We start from the raw sequence: 26,500 nt of genomic DNA on the forward strand, positions 1-26,500 counted from the left end.
CGGCCACATGCTGAATTAAACTTCTGATCTAAAGCACCCATAAAGTAAGACAGAACACACAGACTTGAGTCACGCGGGTCAAGTTTTCACACACTTTTCTCTCTGCCACTATTTGTCTTCCTATTTATTTCCAACACACACACATTTGTACATATAAGAGCACAAACTATTAAGAACCTGCAGATTCAAAGTAAGGTGGGCTTTTTTCTAGGTTTTAGGGCTGGTCTTCATTTTAAGGGGACTATTTTCTATGCATGCATGACATACTGTACTGTAGAATTGGATGTAGTATCTCTGATTTTCTCCAATGTTTTCATGTATGGTTTCTTTCATTTTACTCAATTACCTGTTTTGTTTTTTTCCTTTTTTAATGTGATTATGGTGACACAAGGATGCTAGTGACAGGAAAGCTGTGTAGTTGACTTAAAGTTAAAACAAATGATGTGTATTTATTTTATTTGTGACTCTTTACACTCAGGATGACTGGAATGAATATTCCAGCACCCATCATCAGCAACAAAAACTGGCTGCGGCTGCATTTTGTGACAGAGAGCAACCACCGCCACAAAGGCTTCAGGGCTCAGTATCAAGGTAAAACATGATTACTTCATTTGCACATCGTATTAGAGGGCCCCCTACTTGAACAAAAAGGGATCATCGTAAGAAAAACACACTAATCAAAATACATGTTTTTGATCTTTGTTAACTGAATATTTGAACAGTTTGATTAATACCCCTTCTGCAAAGGGCATGAGGCCCTTTTTTACTTCAAACCATTGACTTCAAGGGACCTTGTTAACCATATATTGAGAGATAAATACTGTATATACTTTCCCAGTTATAAAAACTCAAAAATCCATTACCCTGACATTGTTCTCTGGCATGACTTTAAATTCACAGTATGTGCAGCATGTACTATACCATAAAGGCCTAGCCCCAAGCCAGATATGCAACCTGCAACTTCACCATAAACAGCTCTATAAAAACGTTCAGTAACATGCATGTGTAGCAACTCACTGTAAATGAAGACATAAAATCAATTGCATGAAAAATCACAAGTCTCATCTATTGCGGTGCATCGTTGTGCAGTGGTAAATCAATTTCTATATGTGCTTGTTATTTATGATGTCAAGAGCAGATATTTTTTAAACGGGTACTGTTGGGTTTTGTTATGCAGTGGGCTTTTGAGCTTATAACAATCCTTATCTGGTCACTAAATAGATTCACATCTTAATTGTGTTTTATAACATGTTGAATGCACCAGTTGTCATACAGTGCAGTTCAGAGGAGATTGTCTGAATGTTTTCAGATTCAAATAGCCTTGTTTTTAATTGATGCATCATTCACTTCTTTTGGCTCTTCCGTTGATACTTCAAAATTATTTACAGCTGTGTTTAATTAGACTGTCTTAATATGTAGTACTGCGGTCTTTGGGCTGTTCATTGATTCTGCATACTATATCCCCGCTAAAAGCTATAACCATTAAATCTACTCTGACCAATCAATTTCCATCCAGTGTTTAATATGTCTGAGTTATATGAACAAGCAAACATGAGAAACTAATTTAGATTTTATAGAATTGCCAGGGCAACCCTTAGGAATGCATCAGAGCCGTTGGACTCATTTCTTTTGAAAAAGGATGTACACCAGTAGCAATTACATTTTGATGTTCTTCATAGGACCAAGTATTATCCAGAGAAAGAAACACTTGCACTGTATCTTCTCACATCTAATACTGTAACTTCTTTTATCTAATGAACTCTTTCTGTTGCTCTCGACCAGTGAAAAGCTCTGGAGAGCTTAAATCCAGAGGGGTAAAATTATTACCAGGAAAGGACAACACTAACAAACTGTCTTTGAGTAAGTCTTTTATTTTTATTATGCAACTGTTTTCATTGTTTGGATTTTTTGTTTATGTAGGTCTTGCGTTCTGGGTCTTTGTTTCTTTCTTGTCTCTTTTTATTTTTTTTTTTTTTGCTGCATCATTTGGTGAAGGAATTAAGCTACAGTACTAGATTTTGCAGAAGTGCAGTCTCTTTTTCTTTCTGATGACATATTTCCCCTGCTGTCTCAGACGTCCTGTCCTGACACTCTTGATCAACTAGATCAGTTATGTATATTGCAGCAAAATGCTAAATTTGATCCGTTTCAGTCTGCCAAAAACCCCCTCTGTCTCATTTTGTACTCTTTAAGCAGTGCACCAGATTGACTTATGTTCATGCACTGTGTGTACACAGCAGTAGTCAAGGTTGAGTGACCACTCACTTGTCAGATGATTTGTGTACACTTCAGACCAAAGTGAATGCATTCTAATTGCTTGCGGAGCTTCGTCATTAACATAAATCTGGAACACAATTCCCTCTAACTCCACAGTGTGCTTAACACTTCAATGATAACAGGTTGTAATCTTTATTACCTTGTGTGTCATAGATTCAGCATTGCATGGAGACATGAATAATGCAGAGGGCTGTAATCTTTTCTATGAGACAATACTGTATATCATTTAAAAGACTATGAAGAGATGCTTCATATGCCTTGTGGATTCACTGCATATAATTGAACCCATAACTGTATTATAACCCGCAACAATTAACTTCAAAGCTAATGAACTCCCTGAAAGAAGTCAAAGAAAAGAAACACATGCTGGTAGAGCTTCTTGCGTAAAAACAGATAGGTCTTTGTAAGAGGGGGTGAGGTGATGTCGTATTGCAAATATTACAACAAAATTTAATGATAATTATGATACTACATATTTTATGAATTTCATTTCCAGGGCATGTAGTCTTTGATTTACAGATCCTAATGCTAGGGGGAGATGAGCTTGTTAAAAGTCAGAGCACAGAAAGACACTGAACTGTTTTCCTATTCCAAGCCACCTCTCTACATTCCTGCCATAGTGAAGGCTGCACTCTATATGAAAACATATCTACAAGGCCTTATCTGGTGTACTTAAACTGTTATTATGTATGGAGTCTCACTGAGTGATTATTGTAGCTCCTGCAATTGATAGTTGAAGGTTATTTAATCCTCTTAGTCCCCATTTGGCCCAGATATATTTCCCTCTATTTTGTCTAGCTCAGGTAGGAGAGTTGCATTTACCCTTGGCACTCATTCTGGTATTGCAAAACACGTATGTATTCACAACAGCGCTGCCAAATAACTGACGGTTGAAAGTCTGACACTGAGAGATAAGGTCGATTTGTCTAACTACATGATTCAGGAACCAAATTCGGTTACCAAACATAACCACTGAACGTTCAAACAGACATAAGAGTTATCTACTATTGTAGTGCTTTTCACTGCAGCGGGCGTTTTCTGAAAGTAGCTTTGATAATTAAAGTATCTTTCATACAATGTTCTTGGTCCTTCTCTTTCTCTCTCAGTGAATGAAGGAGGAATCAAACAGGTGTCTAATTACTGCCCTGACCCAGGGGAGCCGGAGAATGGCAAACGGATTGGCGCCGACTTCAGGTGAGTTTGTGCTTCAACAGCTGAAGTGACGGTGCTCAGATTTATGTAGCGGAGGAGAGAAGGAACAGGACTGCATCCTCTCCATCCAGTTTCAGTATGACGACATGCAGCATATTCTAAGTCATGCTGTCACATGCTATTAAGGCAACAAAATGTATGTGCACGCAAACCCAGTTTTAATCTCCTTATGACAACCTCCATCTGTTTTGAAGCTTTGTTATATTACTATCACGTATGGAATGTTTGATCTATTAAGTAAGTGTTTAAGTCATGGATTAATATAATTCTTGCTAATATTGTTCTGTAGGTCTTCTTTTATGATGAACCAGACCCATTCAGCTTTCAGGAGAAAAAAAACCCATACATCTTCACTTTAAGACTATTTGCTTTGACACATAGCAGACTTTGATTACATTTTTGTCTGAAACAGGTGGACGCTAAGATTTAGCTACCTGCCACAGTTAAGTCCACTCTCACAACTGAGTGAATATTTCTTTGCCCATGTAATTTATACCCCTCTGTGTCTACGATCACTCTCCACTGGACTCTATTGGCTCTAATTTGCAATATATGTTATGTCTAGTGTTCATATGTGAACATAATTGAGTTCAGTTTATGTGCAAAAAATACTCACCTCATAAAGGGCATCATTGTTTTTCTTTTTAACTGGGACATTTTCTCTGCAAGTATAGAGTATAAGGACAATTGATAAATAAATTGATAAATTCACTCTATCTTCTGAATCTACTGAATTTGATCTATTGACGCACAGTGCAATGCAAACCTGTAATGGACGACATGAAATAAATAATGAATTTGATATTTCACGAAGAGTCATATTTGAAGAATTGATTGCTTTTTCAGGCTTTAATGGTGTTTGTTATCTCTCTCAGCATCGGAGCAACTGCTCAATTTTCCTGTGATGAAGACCATGTGCTGCAAGGTTCCAAAACGATTACCTGCCAGCGCGTAGCAGAAGTCTTTGCGGCTTGGAGCGACCACAGACCCGTCTGCAAGGGTGAGCGAGGCTTCTGAAGAGCTAATAAAACAGTTTGATTAAGGCAGTGCCTCTGGATATAGGCTCTATGCAGATAGAGGAAAGTTCATTTTTGTTAATTATGTATGAGAGCCACTGCTGCAGCACTCTACTTTTTCATTCCAAAATGCTCTGCCTGTTTTGCTATGTTTCATAATACCTGAAGCACCTTTTAGAATTTGATTAATGGAAATGCAGCTAATAGACCTTCTCTCTACTTGTGCAAACAATACATTACTATTCTGTCATATTACAATGCAGGAGTTATTACTCTGCCTTCTGAGAATATTTATTGTGAATTTAACAGTCCTAGCACTGACTTTTAGGTTTCAAGGAAATCAAGGATATTTTGAATCTGTCTTTTAACTTAATATGTTTATCGTCTGTGTCTTGTCATGTTTATCTGTATACTGTTGCAGTGAAAACGTGTGGGTCAAATCTACAAGGACCCTCTGGGACTTTTACATCTCCTAACTTCCCTATCCAGTATGAGAGTAACTCCCAGTGTGTGTGGATCATCACAGCCAGTGATCCAACCAAGGTAGTACAATAGAGTCAGGGTTCTTCTGAGGACCCAACGATAACATTGTGTCATCTGTTTTATAGCATGAATAAAACATAAATCAAAAATATTTTAGTTAAAGACTTAAAAACGCATACTGTAGATGTGAGGGCCATGGTTACTGTCAAAGGTGGTGAAAATAATAGTTGGATATGAGTTAAAACGTGTTTTCCAAAATTACCTACAATCCCACCAGATATTTACTTGACTACCACTTGTAAAATGTACGTCAGAACAGTCTCTTTGCACTATGTATATGGTATATATAAAGATGAGATTTATTTTCTTGATTGATTCATTGAAAAAAAATCCCTGACAGTTTAAGAAACAATATAATTAATAAGTGTAATGTCCCAATTGTGTTTTTTATACACAAGTGTAAAAACCCTTGTTATATGACAAACAGAAATAGGCATTTTCCCCCTGTGCCCCAGAGAGTACACCCTCACTATTTTACATACATATTTATGTGTGCATCTCTTTTCCAAGGACTTCCCAGGGTGGGGAAAGGTTACATAGAATATGCATGCATTTTGACTTAAGTTCATTGTCACTTCCCGTCGTTAATGTACATGGTTGCAGTGGATTGCATTTCAGTTCTCCCTAAACTAGGCTGTTGATAATTAAGCGATTTGCTTCATTCATTTTGGGTTATAGAAATGGAGAGAAAGTGATTGAATGAGATCAGCTTTTACCCTAAGTGAAGAGGTCAACGCTGTTTTCCTAATGGTTATTATTGCTCTCCTACAAAAAAATATGTCTCTTTATTAGTATTCCAGTAAGTCATATACACAGGGCTGTCAACTGAGTGCTATCCTGCTAATAACTAACCAACTAACACTTGCTCAGAACTCAATAGGACTGGCAAGTGCCATAGCTTTGTGCTGCCGTGCCCTCTGCTAGGCAAACACGTTATTGACTTGGCACTGAAACTTGGTCCATTAGTGTTATTATGGTAATTATGCTTATGTGTGCATTGTAATGAGGCTGTTGCACAATGATATTGTGCAGGCATTGTCGTCCCAATGGCCAGAGAAAGGGATGTTAAGGATGAGCAAGCAGCCATCATATGTTTGTCATCTACAGATGTGACACTCAGGTCATTAAAACATCCTTTTTTGCAACACTAATTTGTGTCGGCAAGTGTAGGTTGAGATAATATGGCTTTATTGTGTCCTGTCTCTGCAGTAGACTCAATTTTACATGATTATTTTTAGTTTAAGCAGCTGTGGCCAGTTTGATCAGTGAAAATGTAATTTCTTTGTGATGTTATGTACATTTAAGGTAAAAGAAAAAGACCAAGACCAGTGACAGCAGCTAACAAAGCTATTTCAAGGGTGAATGCGGACAGGCAATTCAAAGTTTTAAACTCTTAAATTTGCCAGCAATGATTGGTTTATAGTATTTGATTTGCGCTCTAAAGCACAGTAATGTAATGAGATGCTGCTGTCCGTTTCTATACTGCTTTGAAGGATGTATGGGGTGTCCTTTTGTTTGCGGGTGTATGGCAAGGTTATGAACTCTTTCACAGCTTGATGTGAGTTGAGTTTTTTTTCCATTTTCTCTTAAAGACATTGTTGATTTGAGTTTTAAGGGTTGGTTTCTGCATAATTCAAACAAGTTCCAGAATGTAGGCTATGGTATGCAGCTATCTGAATTATGAGATAGGAAGAAGTCTTAGGCTTTTACAGCATTTATCAAACATGTTGCTGTCTGCTCTGCTTGCAAAAATTTATATGGCATCACATAATGTAGTAGTCTCCAGAAACACACTCTCAAAAGGCAAGTTATGAAAATGAGCAGCCATGTTGTGAATTTCCTATAACTGAAATGGCAGGTTATTTGGTAATAAAACTTGAGAATCATTTGTAATTACTGCTCATCATTGAGAGGGTTTGGCTCATATAAATAAATACCACAAATAAAATTGACTCTCAAGATAGCAATGTCTGTCAGTAGAGCTGTCTGTTTGAACCACTTGGGTACAGTTCGGTGCAAATAGAATGCCTTAAGGAGCAGATGGTGGGGCTTTCCGACTCCTACGTTTTGTTTGTATTTATAGAAAATTAACATGTAACACAACATTTTAACTCGGATATAAACGATTCTATAGGAATGTTTCTAAATATTACTCATACTCATAAGCACTGCCATGCTGCATGCTAACACTTAGCAAATCATATTTTATTACAGGTTATTCAGATCAACTTTGAAGAGTTCGACCTAGAAATTGGGTATGATTCGCTAACAATCGGAGATGGAGGGGAAGTAGGTGATTCTAAAACAATAATACAAGTGTAAGTACCACATAAAACACTTAATTGGTTATATATTATACTGTGATATTGCTCATGCAGTCAAATGTTGCAATGCCAGCTAGAGCTACATTTTAGATAATGTCACAATATGCAGAGAACCTCTGAATGAATGTAATAACTGCACCTTTTAAATGAAGGCTGGCTTTGTTGAATCAAACTTTGTGATGACCTATAATTACGGTTATGCAACACATAAAGTACACCGTACATTGCATTTTTGGTTCTATACATTTTACATGATGTAAGACATAGTATAACTCTGTGGGATGAGATGATGTTTGAGAAGGGGGTTTTGATACTATAGTGACTTTTTGTTGTTGTTGCTGTCTCTGCAGGCTGACTGGGAGCTTTGTCCCAGACCTGATTGTCAGCATGTCCCATCAGATGTGGCTTCATCTCCAGTCTGATGAGAGTGTGGGCTCGATCGGCTTCAAGATCAACTATAAAGGTACACAGACTTTAGTGCCGATATCATCTCTCACTGTCTGTATTCTTGTCTGCGACCGTCTCATTCAGTAAAGCAACGAGTCAATTTTCCTGTCTGCCTTTCTGTCCTTCTATTTGTCAGTCTACCGGTCTCTCACTCCCTTCTCTATCTCCTTTAAAAAAAAAAAAATAAATAAAAATTCCTTAACCAGGCTCAGACTCTTCACCTGGACCTTTATAGATAATTTTAAGGAAAAAAGTACCTCAAAGTACTTAGCTTGACTTAATCCTCTACTTTTTCCCCTTTCCCCTCTTTCCATCCCCTTTTCCTCCTCTCCTATCCTCCCCTCACCCACAGAAATTGACAAAGAGAGTTGTGGTGACCCTGGTACACCCCTGTACGGTTACCAAGAGGGTAGTGGCTTTCTAAATGGAAATGTTCTGCGCTTTGAATGCCAGTTTGGATTCGAGCTCATCGGGGAGAGGATGATAACCTGCCAGAACAACAATCAGTGGTCGGCTAATATCCCCATCTGCATATGTGAGTCCAATACATGCTTTTTTTTTTTCGTGACAGCAAATGAAGCAATTACTTATGCGCTTGGAAAGTTCACAATGACACTAAGCTATTGGAGGATTAATTACAGTGTTGTTAAATGACCATGCAGGGCATTGTGTGCAAACAGCAATATACAGAACGTAAAATTGGAAATTGATAGGATGTGCTTGCCTTGTTATGTGGGGTGGGTTTGAAAGAGAAGAAAGTAGGTTGCACACTGTTATGCTATACAGATACTCAGGGAAGGGAAACTTATTATACTGTACGTTGTCCTAAACCCCTCTTGTGAGTTTCACTATATCTAACCATACCAACATAAATCTAGTCTTCTGCTCCATTGGGACAGTGTGCAGTATTCTGTGCGTCTATATTGCTGTATGTCTGTATCTTTGTACACCAACTCCTCTGTTCCATGCCCTTATAGTTTCATGTTTCTCCCAACTACTCAGCACCCATGGGAGCAGTGCTGCCTCCTGATTGCTGAGCTAGTTATACAGTACTGACAGTGCTCTCTACTGATCTTTGTGCCTGAACCTGTCATGGCAGTATCCACAGTGTACATTGTCATATTACCAGTGAAAATTAATATTAAACAAATTGCCTGGGATATTTAAGTGTTTTAAATCATTACTAATGTATACCTCCCCTCTATCACACAGTCCCCTGTTTCTCCAACTTCACCGCCCCCATGGGGACAGTGTTGTCTCCTGACTACCCAGAGGGCTATGGAAACAACCTCAACTGTGTGTGGCTCATTATCTCTGAGCCTGGCTCCAGAATACACCTGGCTTTCAATGATTTTGACCTGGAGCCTCCCTATGACTTCCTCACTATCAAAGATGGGGACCAGTCAGAAGCCATAATACTAGGACGCTTCTCAGGGGCCGAAGTTCCTTCCCATCTGACGTCCAACAGCAATGTTCTGCAGCTGGAGTTTCAGGCTGATCACTCTATGTCTGGGCGAGGGTTCAACATCACCTATAGCAGTAAGGGACTGTTAGATCAATTTAATTTGAAGAATCATATCATAGTAAAGCATCTATGAACAAATAATTGCATTCACCATTTTCCTTTTATGGTTCGGGATTAGTGTGATGACTAGTATGATTGTCTCTTTACAAATATCAGGACTGACTGAGCTTTTAACTTTGTACCCTTTTTAAAAACTTATACAGAACAACTAACAAAGAAGCAAAAATGAGCTAGAGTACAGTGAAAACAAATTACATCTTATATCTTATTAATGATAAAGGATGGGATGACGTTCAGCAGTACCGGTACTTTGTTAGAATGTGCATGTTCTCAGTCACAAAGCATACTCGTTTCCTCTGAAAATTAATGCTTAAGCTATAAGGAGATATGTTACTACATTGTATCCCCAAGAGAAGCTATAGTGCCTAAACAAACAGCATTTAGAATAGTGCATACAGTTCCTAACTCTTGTGCCTAATGGCCTAATGCAACAGCGTTGTAATTGTTTTTATCTGGTGAAAGGCCCAACAAGCTCGAAAGACAGAGGCTATTGTCACCCTCAGGTGTACAGAGCAGACCTCGGTTAGGTTTTGTTTCTCTCCTACGAAAAGCAACATCAATTTTCCTTATCTCCTGACTCCTCAAAGACCCCGTTTCTCATTCACACAAGAGCGTTTGTCACTAGATCTTGTTCTCTTTCTTTTCATTACAAGCTTTCGGGCATAATGAGTGCCCTGACCCTGGCATACCGTTGAATGCCAGGCGCTTTGGGGACAGTTTCCAACTGGGTAGTTCCATCTCAGTGGTTTGTGAGGAGGGTTTCATCAAGACGCAGGGGGCTGACACCATCACATGCCATCTGGAGGAAGGCAAGGGGATGTGGAGCGGACTCATTCCCAAATGTGAAGGTACTAAAATGGAATAGCTAATAATTGTGTGGTTTGTGGACCAATGTGTCAACTATTGAGTTAGATAGAGAAAGATAAAACAGGGAATCTTGATTTAAAAAAAAAAAAAAAAAAAAAAAAAAAAGTGAGTAGGTTATTTGGAACATGCAGTCCACCCAAACTGGGCTACATTTTTGTTGTTATTTTCAGGTATTTGTGTAACTACAGCCCTTTGATGACTCATCCTATATTTATTCCCTTTCAATGTTTTTCATGTGGGTACAAAAAGATTACTGGATGTTATCATCTTTTAAAGCAACAACTTTTCTTCACCTATTTTACTCCTTTCCTATTAGATCTATTTATGCCTTTAATTTATATCTTTATCCTCCCCAATCCCTCCCACCATTCTTCCACCTCTCTGCTCCTCCAGCTCCTTGTGGTGGCCACTACTCCGGGCCGTCTGGTGTCATCCTTTCCCCGGGGTGGCCAGGCTACTACAAAGACTCCCTGAGTTGTGAGTGGGTCATTGAGGCCGAGCCGGGAAGCTCCATCAAGATCAGCTTTGACAGGTTTGTATGACAGTGCTTCAGCAATTCATCCGTGGAAACAAAGATACACGCATATACTGTACACTAACACAAAGACACAGACAAAAACTGAGACGGCACACAATCTCTTATGTACGTATACCCTATCCACATACTGTATTGCATGCAAGTACTAATATTGCTAACTAAACACAGACGTATGAATTGAAATGTGCACAAACAGAAGGCGTACACCGAGCCCAGGAAGCCTCTGAGTAAGAGATATAAAGTCAGAGGAGGTGGAACGCAGTCCTGGACCTTTTTTCCAAAAATGTTGAAAGCCTCGAGTAATTCTTTATTTTGCTTACTGGCTCCCGCTAACTTCCTTAGAGAGCTGCAGTAAAAGAAAAAAAACAGTTTTGCTGTAAGATCTTTGTTTCTTACCATTAAGGAGCGAAACCATACAATGTTCATAATTTATAATCAATGCTGTCTCAGTGCTGGCACACTACTTTATAAAGAAACAAAGAGCTACTTTCTCTGTGATTTTATGTTTATTTATTTTTTGTGAAATGAGCCCAAATATTTTGCCCCTTTTCACTTTAAATGAGACAAAGTTTTCCCATGCCTAGTTGATGCAACTTCTTTTTTTACCTCTTTGCATTAATATTATTTTCATATTTCCAAGAAACTCCAAGAAAGGAACACTTGTTGTGCAAGCTATTTCTTCTCATTTATCTCTTTAAAAGTAAAATGTTTTTTCTGCGGACACAGCAGGCTAAATGGCTTTAAACTGTCTAATTTGTCAAAGCAAAAGAATTGTTTTGAATACAGATAATTGTGTTCTCTGCATCTCCCTCTCTCTGCTCTCTTTACTTTGAAGGTTTCAAACTGAACTCAGTTATGACTTCCTGGAAGTGCATGACGGTCCCAACCTGCTCTCTCCTCTGATTGGCTCGTTTAATGGAACCCAGGTCCCTCAGTTCCTGTTTAGTAGCAGCAACTTTCTGTATCTGCTTTTCACCACCGATAACAGTCGATCAAACAGTGGCTTCAAGATATTCTATGAAGGTGAGAGTATCCTGCTTTTGCCTGCATGCTAGGCCTGCGCGATTGGGGGAAAAATATGAATCACAATTTTTTAACTTAGAATTTGTTTTTCACGATTCTCTGCCAAGATTTCTTTCTCACAAAGTGTAATGTTTGTTGCACACATGAACCATGACAAAACAAAACAAATTGGCAGTACCAAACAGATGTTTTTTGGCACCTAGAGTACATTGTGCATCACCACAAGCTTGTAAACATAGAGGCTTCAATGAATAAAGAAAATAAAGTACATACTGGCCATTTAAGTACAGTAGGCTACCAAAAATAGTGACATATAACACATTGAACTAAATAGGACCCTGATAAAGGCTCTATCTGAACTCCTTGAACATGTTTTAACCTAATTAAAACGTGTCAATCAACATGCTACAGCTTCAGTCTCTAGAGAAATGGAGTTTGTCAATTGCCAATTTAAGTACAGTATCAAAAACAGAATGATTTCTTAGCACACTCTTTAACTGCTTGTCTTTCATGTCTCCAGCTGTCCTATCAAAATAAAGGCCGAAAATGCCCCCCCCAAAAAAAACAAATGAATTTAATATTTCATTTAAAAATTAAATCGCGAACAGGGTGAATCGAGATCGCAATTTTATAACGATTAATCGTGCAGGCCTACTGCATGTACTGCAAAACATTAAGGTTATGAATGCAAAATATTTTTGGAGCAGTACACAAATATTCTTGGTAATTTCCATAGGATTCAAAAATGTTTTTGACTTGATTTTGAATTAGATATGTCAACAAAAGGAAAGAAAAAAAGTGTTAAGCGTTAAAGGCCTGATAAATCTAAATGAGTCTGCCTTTTTTGTAACACTTTTATAAAGTTTCTGAAACTGTGAATGCAGCGTATTGAATAATATTGTGCTATAAATGTAAATATATGGAAACTACTGCAGTAAGTTCAGTGCGCTTGTGGTATTTGTCAACAACTGACTTGGAGGGACATGCCCTAAATCCGACTCCCCAGATTCACTGTTTAGCTATCCAAATGTGTTCTTGCACTATCATGCCCCTTGTCAGGCGCAGTGACAGTAACCCAGAGTTTAAAGGTGCAAGCTTGTGGAGGAAGGCTGTGTTCAACAGTCCCTCCAGTATTTTGCGGTCTTTTGAGATGGTTGCGGCCCAAAATGTCTGATTTTGCTGGAGCTTTTGTAAAAAATTGCGATAAAAGTTGCAATGTTTTTTGTATGTTTGTTGCAATGAAGACAGTGAAAGTTGCAAAAGAAGTTGCTTTTTTTGATAAAAAAATATTGAAAAATAAATGTTTTGGGAGAATAAAATGACTCTCTGCGCGGAACGGAGTAGCCCCACCCCGCTGCAGAGAGCCAACAAGATTGAAATGGCAGCAGAGTGACATTAAACATTAACATCAGCATTTTGTTTATACAGTAGTTAAATAAAATATTTAGTGTAAATCTTAACTTAAACAATGTAATCAAAGCAAATACAAAATTAATGCTTATTGCCACTGCCAGGGCATTCATGTTATCTGTTTGTTACACACACACACACATTTTATATATATATATATATATGTGTGTGTGTGTGTGTGTGTGTGTGTGTGTGTGTGTGTGTGTGTGTGTGTATGTATATATGTATGTATGTATGTGTATATATATATATATATATATATATCTATATATATATCTATATGTGTATATATATATATATCTATGTGTATATATATCTATGTGTGTGTGTATATATATATCTATGTGTATATATATATCTATGTGTGTGTGTATATATATATCTATGTATATATATATATCTGTGTGTGTATATATATATCTATGTATATATATATATCTATATATATATATCTATGTATATATATATATCTATGTGTATATATATATATCTGTGTATGTATATCTATGTGTATATATATCTCTATGTATATATATATATCTATGTGTGTGTGTATATATATATCTATGTATATATATATATATCTATGTGTGTGTATATATATATCTATGTATATATATATATCTATGTGTGTGTATATATATATCTATGTATATATATATATATATATATGTGTGTGTATATATATATCTATGTGTGTATATATATATGTATGTATATGTATGTATATATGTGTGTGTGTGTGTGTATATATATATATATATATATAAACTGCCCACAAAATCCTGAGCCACAATCATAACATTAAAACTGTAACTCCAAGGTAATTATGGTTACCCAGTGATGTCCAATAGTCCCCAGTGAGAGCAACAGCAGGTGCACATTGTAAAGTTGTAGCTTTTGCAGTCCTCTCCTTTTCATACAACTCGTGTATTCTTCTTGTGATGGTGCGTCTTGAGGGAATCTAATACCTGTCGTCATTTGTTGCAATTCTCAGAATGTTTCTCAGACCGACGTCCTCCACAACACTAATGGGCCTGCAGTCTGTAGCTATCCACCTCACTATGGCATTTGTTAGCTTCTCTTGCCTTTGTTTATCTATACTTCTCCCACACGCTGCATCTAACGTAGTCTGCCGACGCGCCACTGTTTGTCTCATTTAATGATTTGCTGGTATCAACGGTGTGTATTGCATTTAGGTTATATTTCAGACTGGAAGTACTCCGGTAATAAGAAAATTCAACTTTGCAGTGGTTACAAATAACTTTGGTTCTGTCTACTGCGCCGTCTGGAAGAACTTTAAAATGAAAATGGCCATGTAAAAGTTCCGTACCCTTCTCCTTGTTTGCTGGTTTGTTTATCCGCCAATTCTTTTCTTTTCCAGTTCCTGTAAGCGCGGCAGCAGTCAGCAACAGACTTTTACAAAATAAAAGTCTGTGAGCAACAGACTTTTACAATAATAAAAGAAATGATAAAAACTGCGTTAATGCGCGATAAAATAATTGTCTGCGTTAATTAATGAGATATATATGCGATAATAACACGTTAACTTGCCCAGCCCTAGTTAAAATGTATACAGGTTGGCAGGACGGTCTGAAATGTTTTGCACGGTCTTTCGCTGTACGTTTTGTTGGTAAATGTGAGATGTTTGAGTCACACACGTCTCGTCTTCATATCAGAAGCAAGGAAATGAACAACCCATTCTCACTCCCGCTTGGTCAGTGGCTCTAAGAGTGCACGTGGGACTGCTGGGATTGGTTGAAGTCGTGGGAAACTTCAGGTTATTGGTCAAATTTGCTGAAAAGTTGTGGTGATTGGTCAAAATTGTGAGTCACATCAAATTCACAGTTATTGGTTGAATTCACATGAATTGGCGCGATCGTGAAATCCTGGAGGGACTGGTTCAAGTGCACAGACTCACAAAAAAATCTGGGTGAGGATAGAGAACTATTAGCTCTCTAATGTACATAATCAAGTATGTATAATGGGTAAAATCTTTTTCTCCACATCATTATGCATGGAGTGGTAGTCTTTGAAAAATCAAATAGAAAAATACTCTGGACATAGTGTGATCTATTTTGCACTAGCACCATTACCCTTGTCACTCAGATGTGATTCATAAGACAGAGTTTGTTATTATGTCTGTATTATTGACTGAAAGCATACCACAAGTGCCTTTGTCTTATTATGTTTCACTCTCAAGTGCATTTTTCTTTTGTTGATGAGGCTATTGAAAAGCAATAACCGTAAGATCATATTAGCTTCTTCCATTGCAATTTAGGACATATGTTATTGCTGAAATTCTTTGGGGAAACCCAGCCTGGTTCATTTGTAAAATTGGTCTTACAAAGTAGGGCTGTTCTGAATTATGCTGTAAATAAACTGAGGCACAGAAACACTGCATACCATTCCCTTTGTATATAATGAATCTGTTACATATATTCAGTTACAAAAAAGTATTATAAAATGTTATCAAATCATATATAGGCCCACATATAAAGTATTTGTTTTTTCTAATTTCACTCATGAGCATTCTATTTTTAAATCATTAGTTTTGTATTTTTTTTTTTCACCAAATGTTTGCACCCCAGAGGCAAACGCCAGCAGTGATCAATGAATACTGTACTATTCTGTTCAGGAAAGATCCATGTATTTCCTTAATGAAAATATCATGTATTACTCAAGGAGAGCTAGACACGTTTTCTACAGAGGCTTGGCAGTATAAAGGAAGAGCCCTGTTTACACACGAATAATCAGCCTGGTCAGCCTGGGCTGTTATACAGATTATAAGTGTGGATGACTGTAATCTATAGCTCACAAACCATATAGTAGAACCGTGTTACACGGTCAACTGTGTCATTTCTTGCTGATAATGCTGTGCCACGTGGCCAAAAGTAACTTCTGCTGGCCGTGCAGTAGAACTGCACTTTTTTATTTATTTAATACAATAGGGAATTGGATCTATTCAGACCATATTTGTTTGGCTTGCTGAGAGTGTGTGTATACAGTGCTGTTTGATTCTGCAGTGGATGTAATTTCGCATACATTTCACGTTGTGTGCTGCCCCTTTAAATACACCTCATGCTGGGCTCACAGACATCCCACCAGTTCCCTTGACTGGGTCAATCACCCGAAACTACTGCCGCACCAGGAACACCTCGGAAATAGAACAAAAGGTGCAGCTTTGTCAATATCTGTTCTGAATTAGCACTTCTTTCCAAATATATACATAATACAAATTATGTATGGGCACAGTTTGATTCAAGTAGCTCAGGGTATCTGTTATTGATCAGGTGTGCTTCTATCTTAATACTTATGTTTTCCTTTTTTGTGATTTTACTTTCTTTTCTTTTCTTTACATACAAAACATACAATTTGCAGCATGAACACATGACCTGTGTTATCATACCAAAAATCCTGGACCTTATCACAGGACTGTAGGACATGAAGTAATTGGCTGTCCTCTGTCTTACGTTTCCAACAATTTGGAAACGTCTTTCAGACCAATTGGACCAATCTAATCAATCTGGAGAGAGTCTAAAAGGAGCGATGCACCCTCACATCACATGACATAGTTTTAATATTCCTGCAGGTTCTGTCCCACTCCTCATCATCCAGTGTAATACTCAGAACCCTTTCCCCTGTCTTATTGAGGGCTGTCCAGGCTCCATCCCCAAGGTTCTGCTTAAGCATAGAATAATACCCTCATAATAATGACCTTTTTCCATATTTCAACAAGACCTTATCTAAAGATTCTGGTGCCTTCAGGGCTGAGACACTGGATCCAAAAATCCCCACTAACAGATGGCGAAGTTGCAAATATCTAAAAAATTGAGACCCAGGGATTCCAAATTGCTCTACCACATCTTCAAAGGATTTCAATATGCTACCGAGATACAGATCCCCCAGTGTGACAATTCCCTTTTCCAACCAATCCCTCCAAAAAAGGGGAGATCTACCAATACATAACTTTGGTCCAAACGACATTTAAGTGAGAGATTATCGGATGTGTTTTTGCCTCGCCATACAGTTTTACTTATCAGTTTTCAATGATATCTCCTGGCTATGTACTGTGTATGGATGCTCTGTAATTATGGAAAGATAGATGGATTACTAAACAGGCAGACCATAACCATTTCCCAGTGACTCCTTAATATTAATGCTTACATGTTCAATTAAATTGGTTGTGAAATGGAAAAGTAAGAGATAAAATACAGGTTCTAATACTCAGTTTAGAATAGACTTCCCACCGATGACCTAATAACGGCTTACACAATTGTCAGTCATGCCTAAATCAGTATATTTGTAGTAGTTGTCAAAAGCAACCCTACTTGGAAGGCTATCCAAACGGCAGTCCTGGAAATCGCAGGGAAAAACAAGAGCATTTCTTTGCAGCTAACATCACTGAAGATTAAGAGGGACCTAGCACTACTATCCAACAGCTCACTCTAGAAGCAAAACTAGTGGACACAAATATTTTTCTACCAAAAGTGGTGGTCCAACACATGCATAGAACAGGAGTATATTTGTACAGGTTCACTAAGGTCATACCCCCAGTTCTCTCTCACCATGCCCTCTACTCCTCACACCTACAGTAGAACATCTACTTTTGACATTCTCTTAGTGGGTGACTTACTTAAATGTAACAAAAAGGAATTGTGAAGATTTCATGTACAATTGTCTCAAAACATATTTAAGGACTGCTTGCTTTTAATTTCTCTAGTGGTCACATTGGACACATACTCCTGCATGGATCCTGGTATCCCAGTGAATGGCGTACGGTTAAGCCATGACCTGTCCATCGGCTCCACGGTGTCCTTCCAGTGTGACCCAGGATACAGGCTGAGCCACGAGGAGCCGCTGGTTTGTGAGAAGAACCACTTCTGGAGCCACCCACTGCCCACTTGTGATGGTACGTATACGAAATGTAATTATTTTTTTTTGCCATGCACTCCAGCTCAGCAATCAGTCTCATCCATGACAGCACAGTGTTCTTTTGAGTGAATGCTAATCATATTTGTAAGATTTTTTTATATATTTTTTTTTTTTTTTACTATTTTGGTTTGTGCGTTTTTAAAATGCCTCAGGATAACACTATCACATAATTTATGGCCCTTTGAACACGTCAGAGCAGAATGACCATTAAATACAAGGACCACCCTTCTTGTCCTTTAAGTGTTCCAACAGGAATGTTGAGTCATTGAAGGGACATTTAATAATTGACCTGGTTATGACTTGAAGCACTGATTGAATTTCAAACGGCACCACATAATCTCATTAGGATGTCAGCTAGGGCTGAACGATTTTTGAAAATAATCTAATTGCGATTTTTTTCCCCAAATATTGCGATTGCGATTCGATATTCGATTATTTTTTTAAGCTCTTTGTCTTCTGTATTATTCAACAAAGACAAACAATAAATCATTGTATAGTATGAACAACACACAATTACACACTAGACAGTTAAATAAGTAAAAACACATACATACATACATATACACACACATATATATATATATATATATATATATGTGTGATATATATATATATATATATATATATATATATATATATATATATATATAGTATATATATATATATATATATATATATATATATATATATATATATATATGTATATATATATATCACACATACATACATACATACACATATTTTTTACAGTGCACAGAGAGGAGCTGCCTTCAGCCCCTCCCTCGCGGAAGTTGCGTGCCGGACACCGTCAACACTGCTTGCTCAGAGAGGCTATCGTTACGTTAGTTGCTGTGGTCTTGCCGTGGGATTAACTGTACTAATAAAACCGTTGAAACACCGCGGCCACGCTGCTGTGAAAGCTCCCCAAACCGTCATTTATCAGTCTGATTGTTACCTTCCGTTGGGGGCAGCTCCTCCACCCATATCTTTATATCTTTATAACGGAGCTAACCGGAGCTAACCGCTAATCAGAGCTAGCTCGTTGCCAACCGAGCCTTCAGTTCTGCGTGCCTGTATCCATTAACTGCATGTATGGACTCGAGCCCAAACAAAACCCTTCATTTTATTAAAATGGCTGTAAAAGTTTTAAACTTTAACTCAGAATTGTTTGAATGACAGAGATCAGCTCAAGGTACAGTGTAGCGTTAGCGTGCTAAGTTGATGCTTTCTCTGCGTAGTGCAGACTGATTTGCTCTTGCGAGTCATCAAATCGAGACCAAATCGCAGCCTTTGCGATTAGGAAATCGCGTTTTAACATATCGCGATATTATCGCAAATGCAATTAATCGTTCAGCCCTAATGTCAGCATTATTTTGAGAAAATGCAGTGTATTTATACATACAGTCTTTTAGCCACAAATATTTATGGAATGCTGCCACTAGTAACTGGCAAGAGGTCACTGGGTTCTTTCAGCAGCAGCTTATTGCTGTATTTATTCTCAAAACGAGGTTTGTGTGGTTACCTCTTGCCTTGTTTGCAAGTGGTAACGAACGACACAAGCTTAAGTGTGACCATGGGTTGCCTACAGCAGGTCTGACTAACCAAACATACGCTTGTCAAAATGCTTTTTATTCAACAATAGACCCAGTCCTTGTGTGAACAAAGTACTTGGGGTGTTATAAATCATGTAATACTGAAGACCGAGTATGCTCAAAGCAGTTTAGATATCTCACGGCTGTGTTTGTACGGTTTTGCTCTTTGTCCTTTTTAGAAGTGCACTGCAGGTCAATTGTAGCGATTATTGTTGCAGCGCACAAACAAAAGATGTCTCTTAGTCAGGGATCACTCAGTTGAAAAAATATAACGAATGAAATACATGCAACGGTTGGTAGTGACTACCATATCGTGCATATGATACAGTGCTGTGTTATTTCAGTCCAACGGTTGTCTTGAAAATTTATTTCATATCTTGAAGCATTTTATTGCCTAGGTGTGTGCCAGACTAGTGCCAAATGCCTTGGCCCTCTGCCTATAGAGTCTCTAAAGTAGATCATTTGCCAAACTTACTCATCCACTTTTAATGACTTTATGTAATTTTGGCTCATTAATAAATTATTTAATATGATTTTGTTGGTGGGAAAGGATTCAGGCCTTGATGTGTTGTGCTTGCTGGAGGGCCCAAGGGTGGAAGGAGAGAGGATAAGAGTGGGGTGGGTGTGTGCAGCTGTGGAGCCTCAGGCATCTCGGCGATCCTCAAAACAACATCTGACATTCATTAGTTTGAAAATATGTACATGCACAAGAGTTCTACTTCTAATATTTGTCAACGATTGCTGTTTTGAAGAAGGCATCCGGACATTTGTTTGTAACACCACTCTTTGGGCATTCGGGCCACACATGCACGCACACACACACTTTTCATCAATTCTGTATTTAAAAAGCAGTTCCCTGTATGTGAAATTAGCTTTTAGTTGAAACACAATGACGGCATGAGGCACTGTCCAGGTTTCAACAATATCCAATTAGACCAGTTAACCGTCAGTCGGATCTAGCATTAACCTTCCGGTCCTCAGCAGCCAATGAGGGTTGAGATTAACTCATTAACGTCCTTGATAAGGTAAGAAGCTTTGTGGCAGTAAATGTAATAGTCAACATGCGTAAGAGTCATATTACTGAGGTGACGATGAGTGTTGCTGCTTTAGACAACACTCCCTATCACCTCAACTGTTACTACTCTACTCGGTGGGTTGTAACTGGATTATCCTCCCAACCTGACTGAAAAGTAGTTGGAACGTAGCACTGGGCTGATTGTTTCTATTTGGAAGAAATTCAAAATCCCTTTGAGGTCACAATCATAACAAAGCCTGATGCTCTCATCAGTTTAATATGCTTGTGTCAGTTCTTGTGAATTGTGAATACATTAAATGGATTGTCATGTTTTCTGACAATGTCTTTCAGTTTAAGATACCATAGCAACAGAGAAAATATGGATGGATAGCTGAATTAATGAAACATTTATTGTCCTGGCAGTAGGGCAAGTTTGGAGAGAGAGGGAGGGAAAATAAACATTGTGTTGGCAGAATTACATGTACTCATAAAAATAGCAGGACAGAATGTGATATGACTTAAATGCATTATTCATTTAAATTGCTCCTCGGTCTTCAGGTGAAGGATTTATTGGTTCATTTACAATTTTCTTTTTTTCCAGCCACAGTTATCATTCATTATCTTCCCTTTTTTTATTCAGCATCATGCGGTGGGGACATCAGGGGACCTGGAGGCATCATCTTATCACCTGGCTTCCCGGAGCTGTATCCTAACTCGCTAAACTGTACATGGACTGTGGAAGTCAGTCATGGAAAAGGTAGGAAAACCTCATTAATTACCGCCGCCAAGGACGTTAGATTTTCGGCTTAGTTTGTATGTGAGCAGGATTTCCTTATTTCCTTAAAACTTGGTGAAAGGGTGTAGCTTGGGCGAAGGAAAAATCCATTAAATGTTGGAGCAGATCCAAATCACGGGGGACGCAAAATATTTTTCACTTTTGTTTACATTGCAAGATAGGGCATTTGTGCTGCATTCATGTGGTGTCAGGATAATTGGAAAAATTAGTTCTTGACTGGGAACATTAACATTGTGAGATAGGGCATGCATTGGCATCTAGCATCTAGAGCCCGTCTAGCTTAAAATAATATAATACATCATCATATAAGTATAAATACAATGCATACTAAAATACTTTTTTTATTTTGGTATTATGCCTCATACTGTAGAGTTTAGGAACTCTTAAACTATAGATATGCTAATTTAAGAAATTATTTTATTTTGCACATACATAAATAATTCACATACTATACCTCATGAACAGTATGTTTATTTTTATAGTCTTTAGCACACTGACATTCAATAGTCCTCACAATGGCCAAATTAAAAACTATAAATCAAAACAGCACCCGCTCAACAGATTCCAAGAACATTACAGGTATTTATTAACATGGATTTATGATTATTAAGTGAGAAGTGACAAAGATAATTTAAAGGCACAGACTTTTTCATTTATGGCAACTGTCCAGAATATGCAGAGTGATAATATTACACTCTGAGGTCTTCACTCATCGAATATTTAAGTGTCATTAATTTTCTAGTATCGGAGAATTCAGTTTAATTTGTAGTTCTTCTTTATCAGCAGTCTTCCACTTATTATAAGTTTATTTGAGCCAATTCTGTACAGTATGCTGCTTTATAAATTTATCAGTCTGCTTTTGTGCAACCAAATCCAGGCTAAATTCATCCAGGATAACTGGATGAATATCCCGGCTTAATCCCTTATCTTCGTTTAGTGCAATAGAATCACCTTTGACGGTTGAAGTCTCACAAGATCTATCAGCAATCCCTCTACATTTGACAAGTAAAGCAAAATTAAGCACTTTTTAACTTCTGCCTCTAAGGCTTCCAATTTGTGTTTAACCCCTCTCGCTGATTCTGTTTCTTTCCATGTAAGGCAAGATTAATGTAATTACTATACACATAGATATACATATGTGACCCACTAGACTCACAATGGCAAGCTGATGGTCTTATCTACAGTATCCATGTATTTAATACAAAGCATGTAATGAGGAGGTAAGGACATCACTTGATTGTCTTCTAAATAACTCGCAATAACAAATGAAAACTGCACTGTATTTTTTCCTGTCCATCTTTTTAGTGATTGTAACAATAAGCTCACATACGTTCTATCAACAGCGTTATCCTTTTCATTTCTTACATGGGTTCTTTAACATTCAACAATAACAGGAGGCATACAACTCATTTGCACCAACAATTAAAAACCAATAACAACTCGAAAATTAGACTCCGGGCCTAATATGGTGTAAGTTATTTAAAATGCCAAATTAATTTAGTGTGGGACAATTAGCAATCCAATTCCGTATAAACAAAAAAATTGCAAAATTGGGAAACTTAGGACATTAACATTACCTGAAACCCCGAAGCATGATAAACAAATTTGATTAATTATAATTACTGTGATGTAAGTGAAAGTGATGAAAATAAGCTATTACACATTTTTTTTGATCAGGTGAAAATTCAGTTGATTAATGATTTAGAGAGGCAGGGTCTTCTAATTTACAGAGCGTAGTTGAGCAAAACCAAAGCCATAAGGTCCAAGGATGACCATTCAGACATTGAGATTGAAGTTCCATCCTTTTACCATGGAAAATGTTTGAAACGTACTGGTACAATATTTGCACCAGTAATGCCATTGTACTACAGTCTATATCCTACATAATATGTATTTTCTTTAGATGGTTTTCATTGTATTGATGTCCTAGGTTTTTCATCTGCACTACCTGAAACAGGTGATGCTTCCCAACAGGAAAATGTATATTTTATCATAGAACTGAGGGGTATTGCACAAAAATAGAATTTATAAATCCAGGATTACCGATAAAGCGAGGCTTGACCTAGTCTAATCAGAGCATCCTGGCTTGGTGCGTACAACCGCCAAGTCAGGCTGAGGAGGTGCGACTAGGTCGAGCCAGGCTGAAGTAATTTGGATAGATGCACGTTCACGGCTTTCCTTAACAGACCACGAGGTCGATCAGAGATTTATTGATGCTAAAATGGAGAATATGCATTGTGCATACTTTACACGGAGTGAGCAGCAGCATCTTAGGAAAGTATGATAACGTGAAACACACTATTTGTAAAAAGAAACACGGCCACTGTAATGAAACAACGAAAGAAAGCGTGGCAGACCATCGCGGTCCGACTGAATGCGCAAGCAGCCTAAAAATATACATTTACTGACCACTGCTCTGAATGGAAATTTTCAATTTCAATTGAAACCGTCATAATCATACCATTCAAGGAGTAAGGCCAATTATTTGCACAAATGATCAGTTGTACTCTTTGTCTTAAAGGGGTGATAGAATGCAAAACCGATTTTACCTTGTCACAGTTGAATAACGACAGTTTGGTGGGTAAATAGGACATACATAGAACCTCAAAGTCCCATTGACACCTCTTTCCTCTGCAAATCTCACAATTTGAAACTGCCTCTGAAAACGGGCAAATCTCAACGAACCACCGAGTTGACGTCAACTCGGTGGCTCCTCCTTATTTGGCTCTAGTCTCTATCTTTGTCATGCCCCAACATTTTTATAGGCTACACCGCTGATCTGAGATCAGGTAGTCTTCTGAATAGGTCGCGCAGATCTCAGAAATTGTATACACTGTTCATCTGCTATTTTATCACTAAATTCACTTCTGAGACTTTTTTTATGCGAGAAATCAACTATGTAGAGGTCAAATATGGGCTGTTTTACGAAGTTTGATGGCTAATTGCACATTTTGTCCGACTGTGTGTCGGAATTCAGCGGCCGGTGCTGCCTGGGTTGCTGCCTCGCCGCCCGGCCTGTTCTCCTTCACAGACCTTGGCCCGCTGTGAGCTAGCTCAGTCACGGCCGGCAGCCCGTGGTGCTCGATACCTGCGCAAAGTCATCGTTTCTGAGTTACTGGACTACCAAACGCCGCTGTCGCGACAGAGCTCCAGGGTCTGCAGCTCCCCTCTTCCTGCTAAATGGCCGGTGTGTGTGAGTGAGAGTGCGGTCAGCGAGCTTATTACGCCCGCAATCTCTTACCACAGGTTCCAGTTAATCTTATAATGGATATGTGTGTTGAGTTATTTAAACAAACGATCTGGGAAATAAACGCCTCTTGTCCGCGAGTCTCATTGATAGAGCCTGCGGCTATCAATGAGAGCTAGCTAGCCTCCTCTTAGACCTCTGAAATTCACAAAAATGCATTAAATTGGAATCGCAGAAAAGTTATAGCAAAGTCCCGTGACGAAATTCAAATTGTAAATATACTCTAGTTATGCCGAAAGTGTAGCTAACTAGCAGCGAGCTTCACCCATAAAAATGAAGGGACACTAGCAGCTAACAAAACCCCTCATATTCACAAAAATGCATTAAATTGAAATCGGACACAACTGTTAGCTTTATAAGACCTTGGGGTAGCTGTAATATAAGTGGCGTGACGGAATTCTAACTGTAAATATACTCTAGTTATGCCGAAAGTGTAGCTAACTAGCCGCAAGCTTTACCCATAGGATTGAAGGGACACTAGCAGCTAACGAAACCCATCATATTCACAAAAATGCATTAAATTGAAATCTGACACAACCTGTATACTATAGTTATGCTGGCAGCCGGCCAGCTCCGCGGAGCCCTGAGCCCCGGTAGTCCAGTAACCCAGAATCGGTAAATCTGCCATTGTTAGAACCACTAACACACGTATAGCACTTTATATATTGCCCTTCATCACTGAGTTTATTTAAAACACATTTGCAACGCCAAGACCTGCCCTTCAGTAGCTACTATTGGCCAGGCGTCAATGCTTACGCAAGGCAACATAACCTGATTTGTACAGGTCCTATCCCCTGACCAGTCGGCTAACCTTAACCACTCAAGGTGAAATGCCTAACCCCAACCAATCAAGCTGCTTCGTAGGGCGGGACTTGGCGTGGCCATAGTGGGATTTGTAATTTTGCGGCCAGGCCCTATGACGAAAAGTTTTTCTTTTAATAACCTTTCATCTTTAACGTCTTAAGATGGCACAGACCAAATTTGAAGTCTATCGGATGAAATCTCTAGGAGGAGTTCGTTAAAGTACGAAATGTGGAAATGGCCAAAATCGCACTAATTTCGAACTTTCGAACTTCACCACACCTAGAGATTGGCATGGTTTTATTTCAGTTAGCCTAATAGCTGGTTTGATTTGCATTGAGAGATGATTTTATGGAAAGTACCCCATGCCAATCTCTAGGTATGGTGAAGGGTATGTGATGATGTGGGGCTATTTTAATTCCAAAGGCCAAGGGAACTTTATCAGGATGCATAGTATCCTGGATCCATGAAATAACTGGCCTTTAAAAATAAAAATCTGTCTGCCTCTATGGGAATTTAACATAGGGGTGTCTATACTCTATCTGTAAAGTGTCTCGAGATAACTTATGTTATGATTTGATACTATAAATAAAATTGAATTGAATTGAATTGAATATACTTATGCCCCCTGTATTTTAAGGAAGAACATTTATTTATTTACGATAAATTATTCTTTCACAAAGAAAATTGGTGTCCTTAAAGGTTGGATTTTTTTATCAATTTAGGCATTAAGATCAATTTCCAAAAGATGATTTTTTTTTTTTTTATTCCTCTTTTTAGTCAACTTTAGCAGGGGTTCCTATACTCATGAGCAGCACTGTTTTAGCCAGTCATGGTCATGGTCCCTGAAGCCTCTTTCTCTCCTGTTTCTT

The 26,500-nt window shown here is 38.2% G+C and overlaps 1 protein-coding gene across 1 annotated transcript in view; it reads left to right on the forward strand.

The window, feature by feature from the left end:
- The window catches only part of LOC120561928 (CUB and sushi domain-containing protein 3-like), a 292,084-nt gene that overhangs the window by 94,720 nt on the left and 170,864 nt on the right, over positions 1-26,500 (forward strand). Inside the window, exons 6-19 of the mRNA XM_039805270.1 lie at positions 479-591; positions 1,783-1,860; positions 3,384-3,471; positions 4,365-4,489; positions 4,927-5,048; positions 7,263-7,366; positions 7,723-7,835; positions 8,172-8,354; positions 9,032-9,358; positions 10,058-10,252; positions 10,665-10,803; positions 11,645-11,832; positions 17,966-18,154; positions 21,425-21,541. Of these exons, the coding sequence (XP_039661204.1) occupies positions 479-591; positions 1,783-1,860; positions 3,384-3,471; positions 4,365-4,489; positions 4,927-5,048; positions 7,263-7,366; positions 7,723-7,835; positions 8,172-8,354; positions 9,032-9,358; positions 10,058-10,252; positions 10,665-10,803; positions 11,645-11,832; positions 17,966-18,154; positions 21,425-21,541 (2,081 nt within the window). The remainder of the gene's footprint in view (positions 1-478; positions 592-1,782; positions 1,861-3,383; positions 3,472-4,364; positions 4,490-4,926; positions 5,049-7,262; positions 7,367-7,722; positions 7,836-8,171; positions 8,355-9,031; positions 9,359-10,057; positions 10,253-10,664; positions 10,804-11,644; positions 11,833-17,965; positions 18,155-21,424; positions 21,542-26,500) is intronic.

This window comes from Perca fluviatilis, chromosome 7, assembly GCF_010015445.1.
Source record: "Perca fluviatilis chromosome 7, GENO_Pfluv_1.0, whole genome shotgun sequence".
NCBI lineage: Eukaryota > Metazoa > Chordata > Actinopteri > Perciformes > Percidae > Perca > Perca fluviatilis.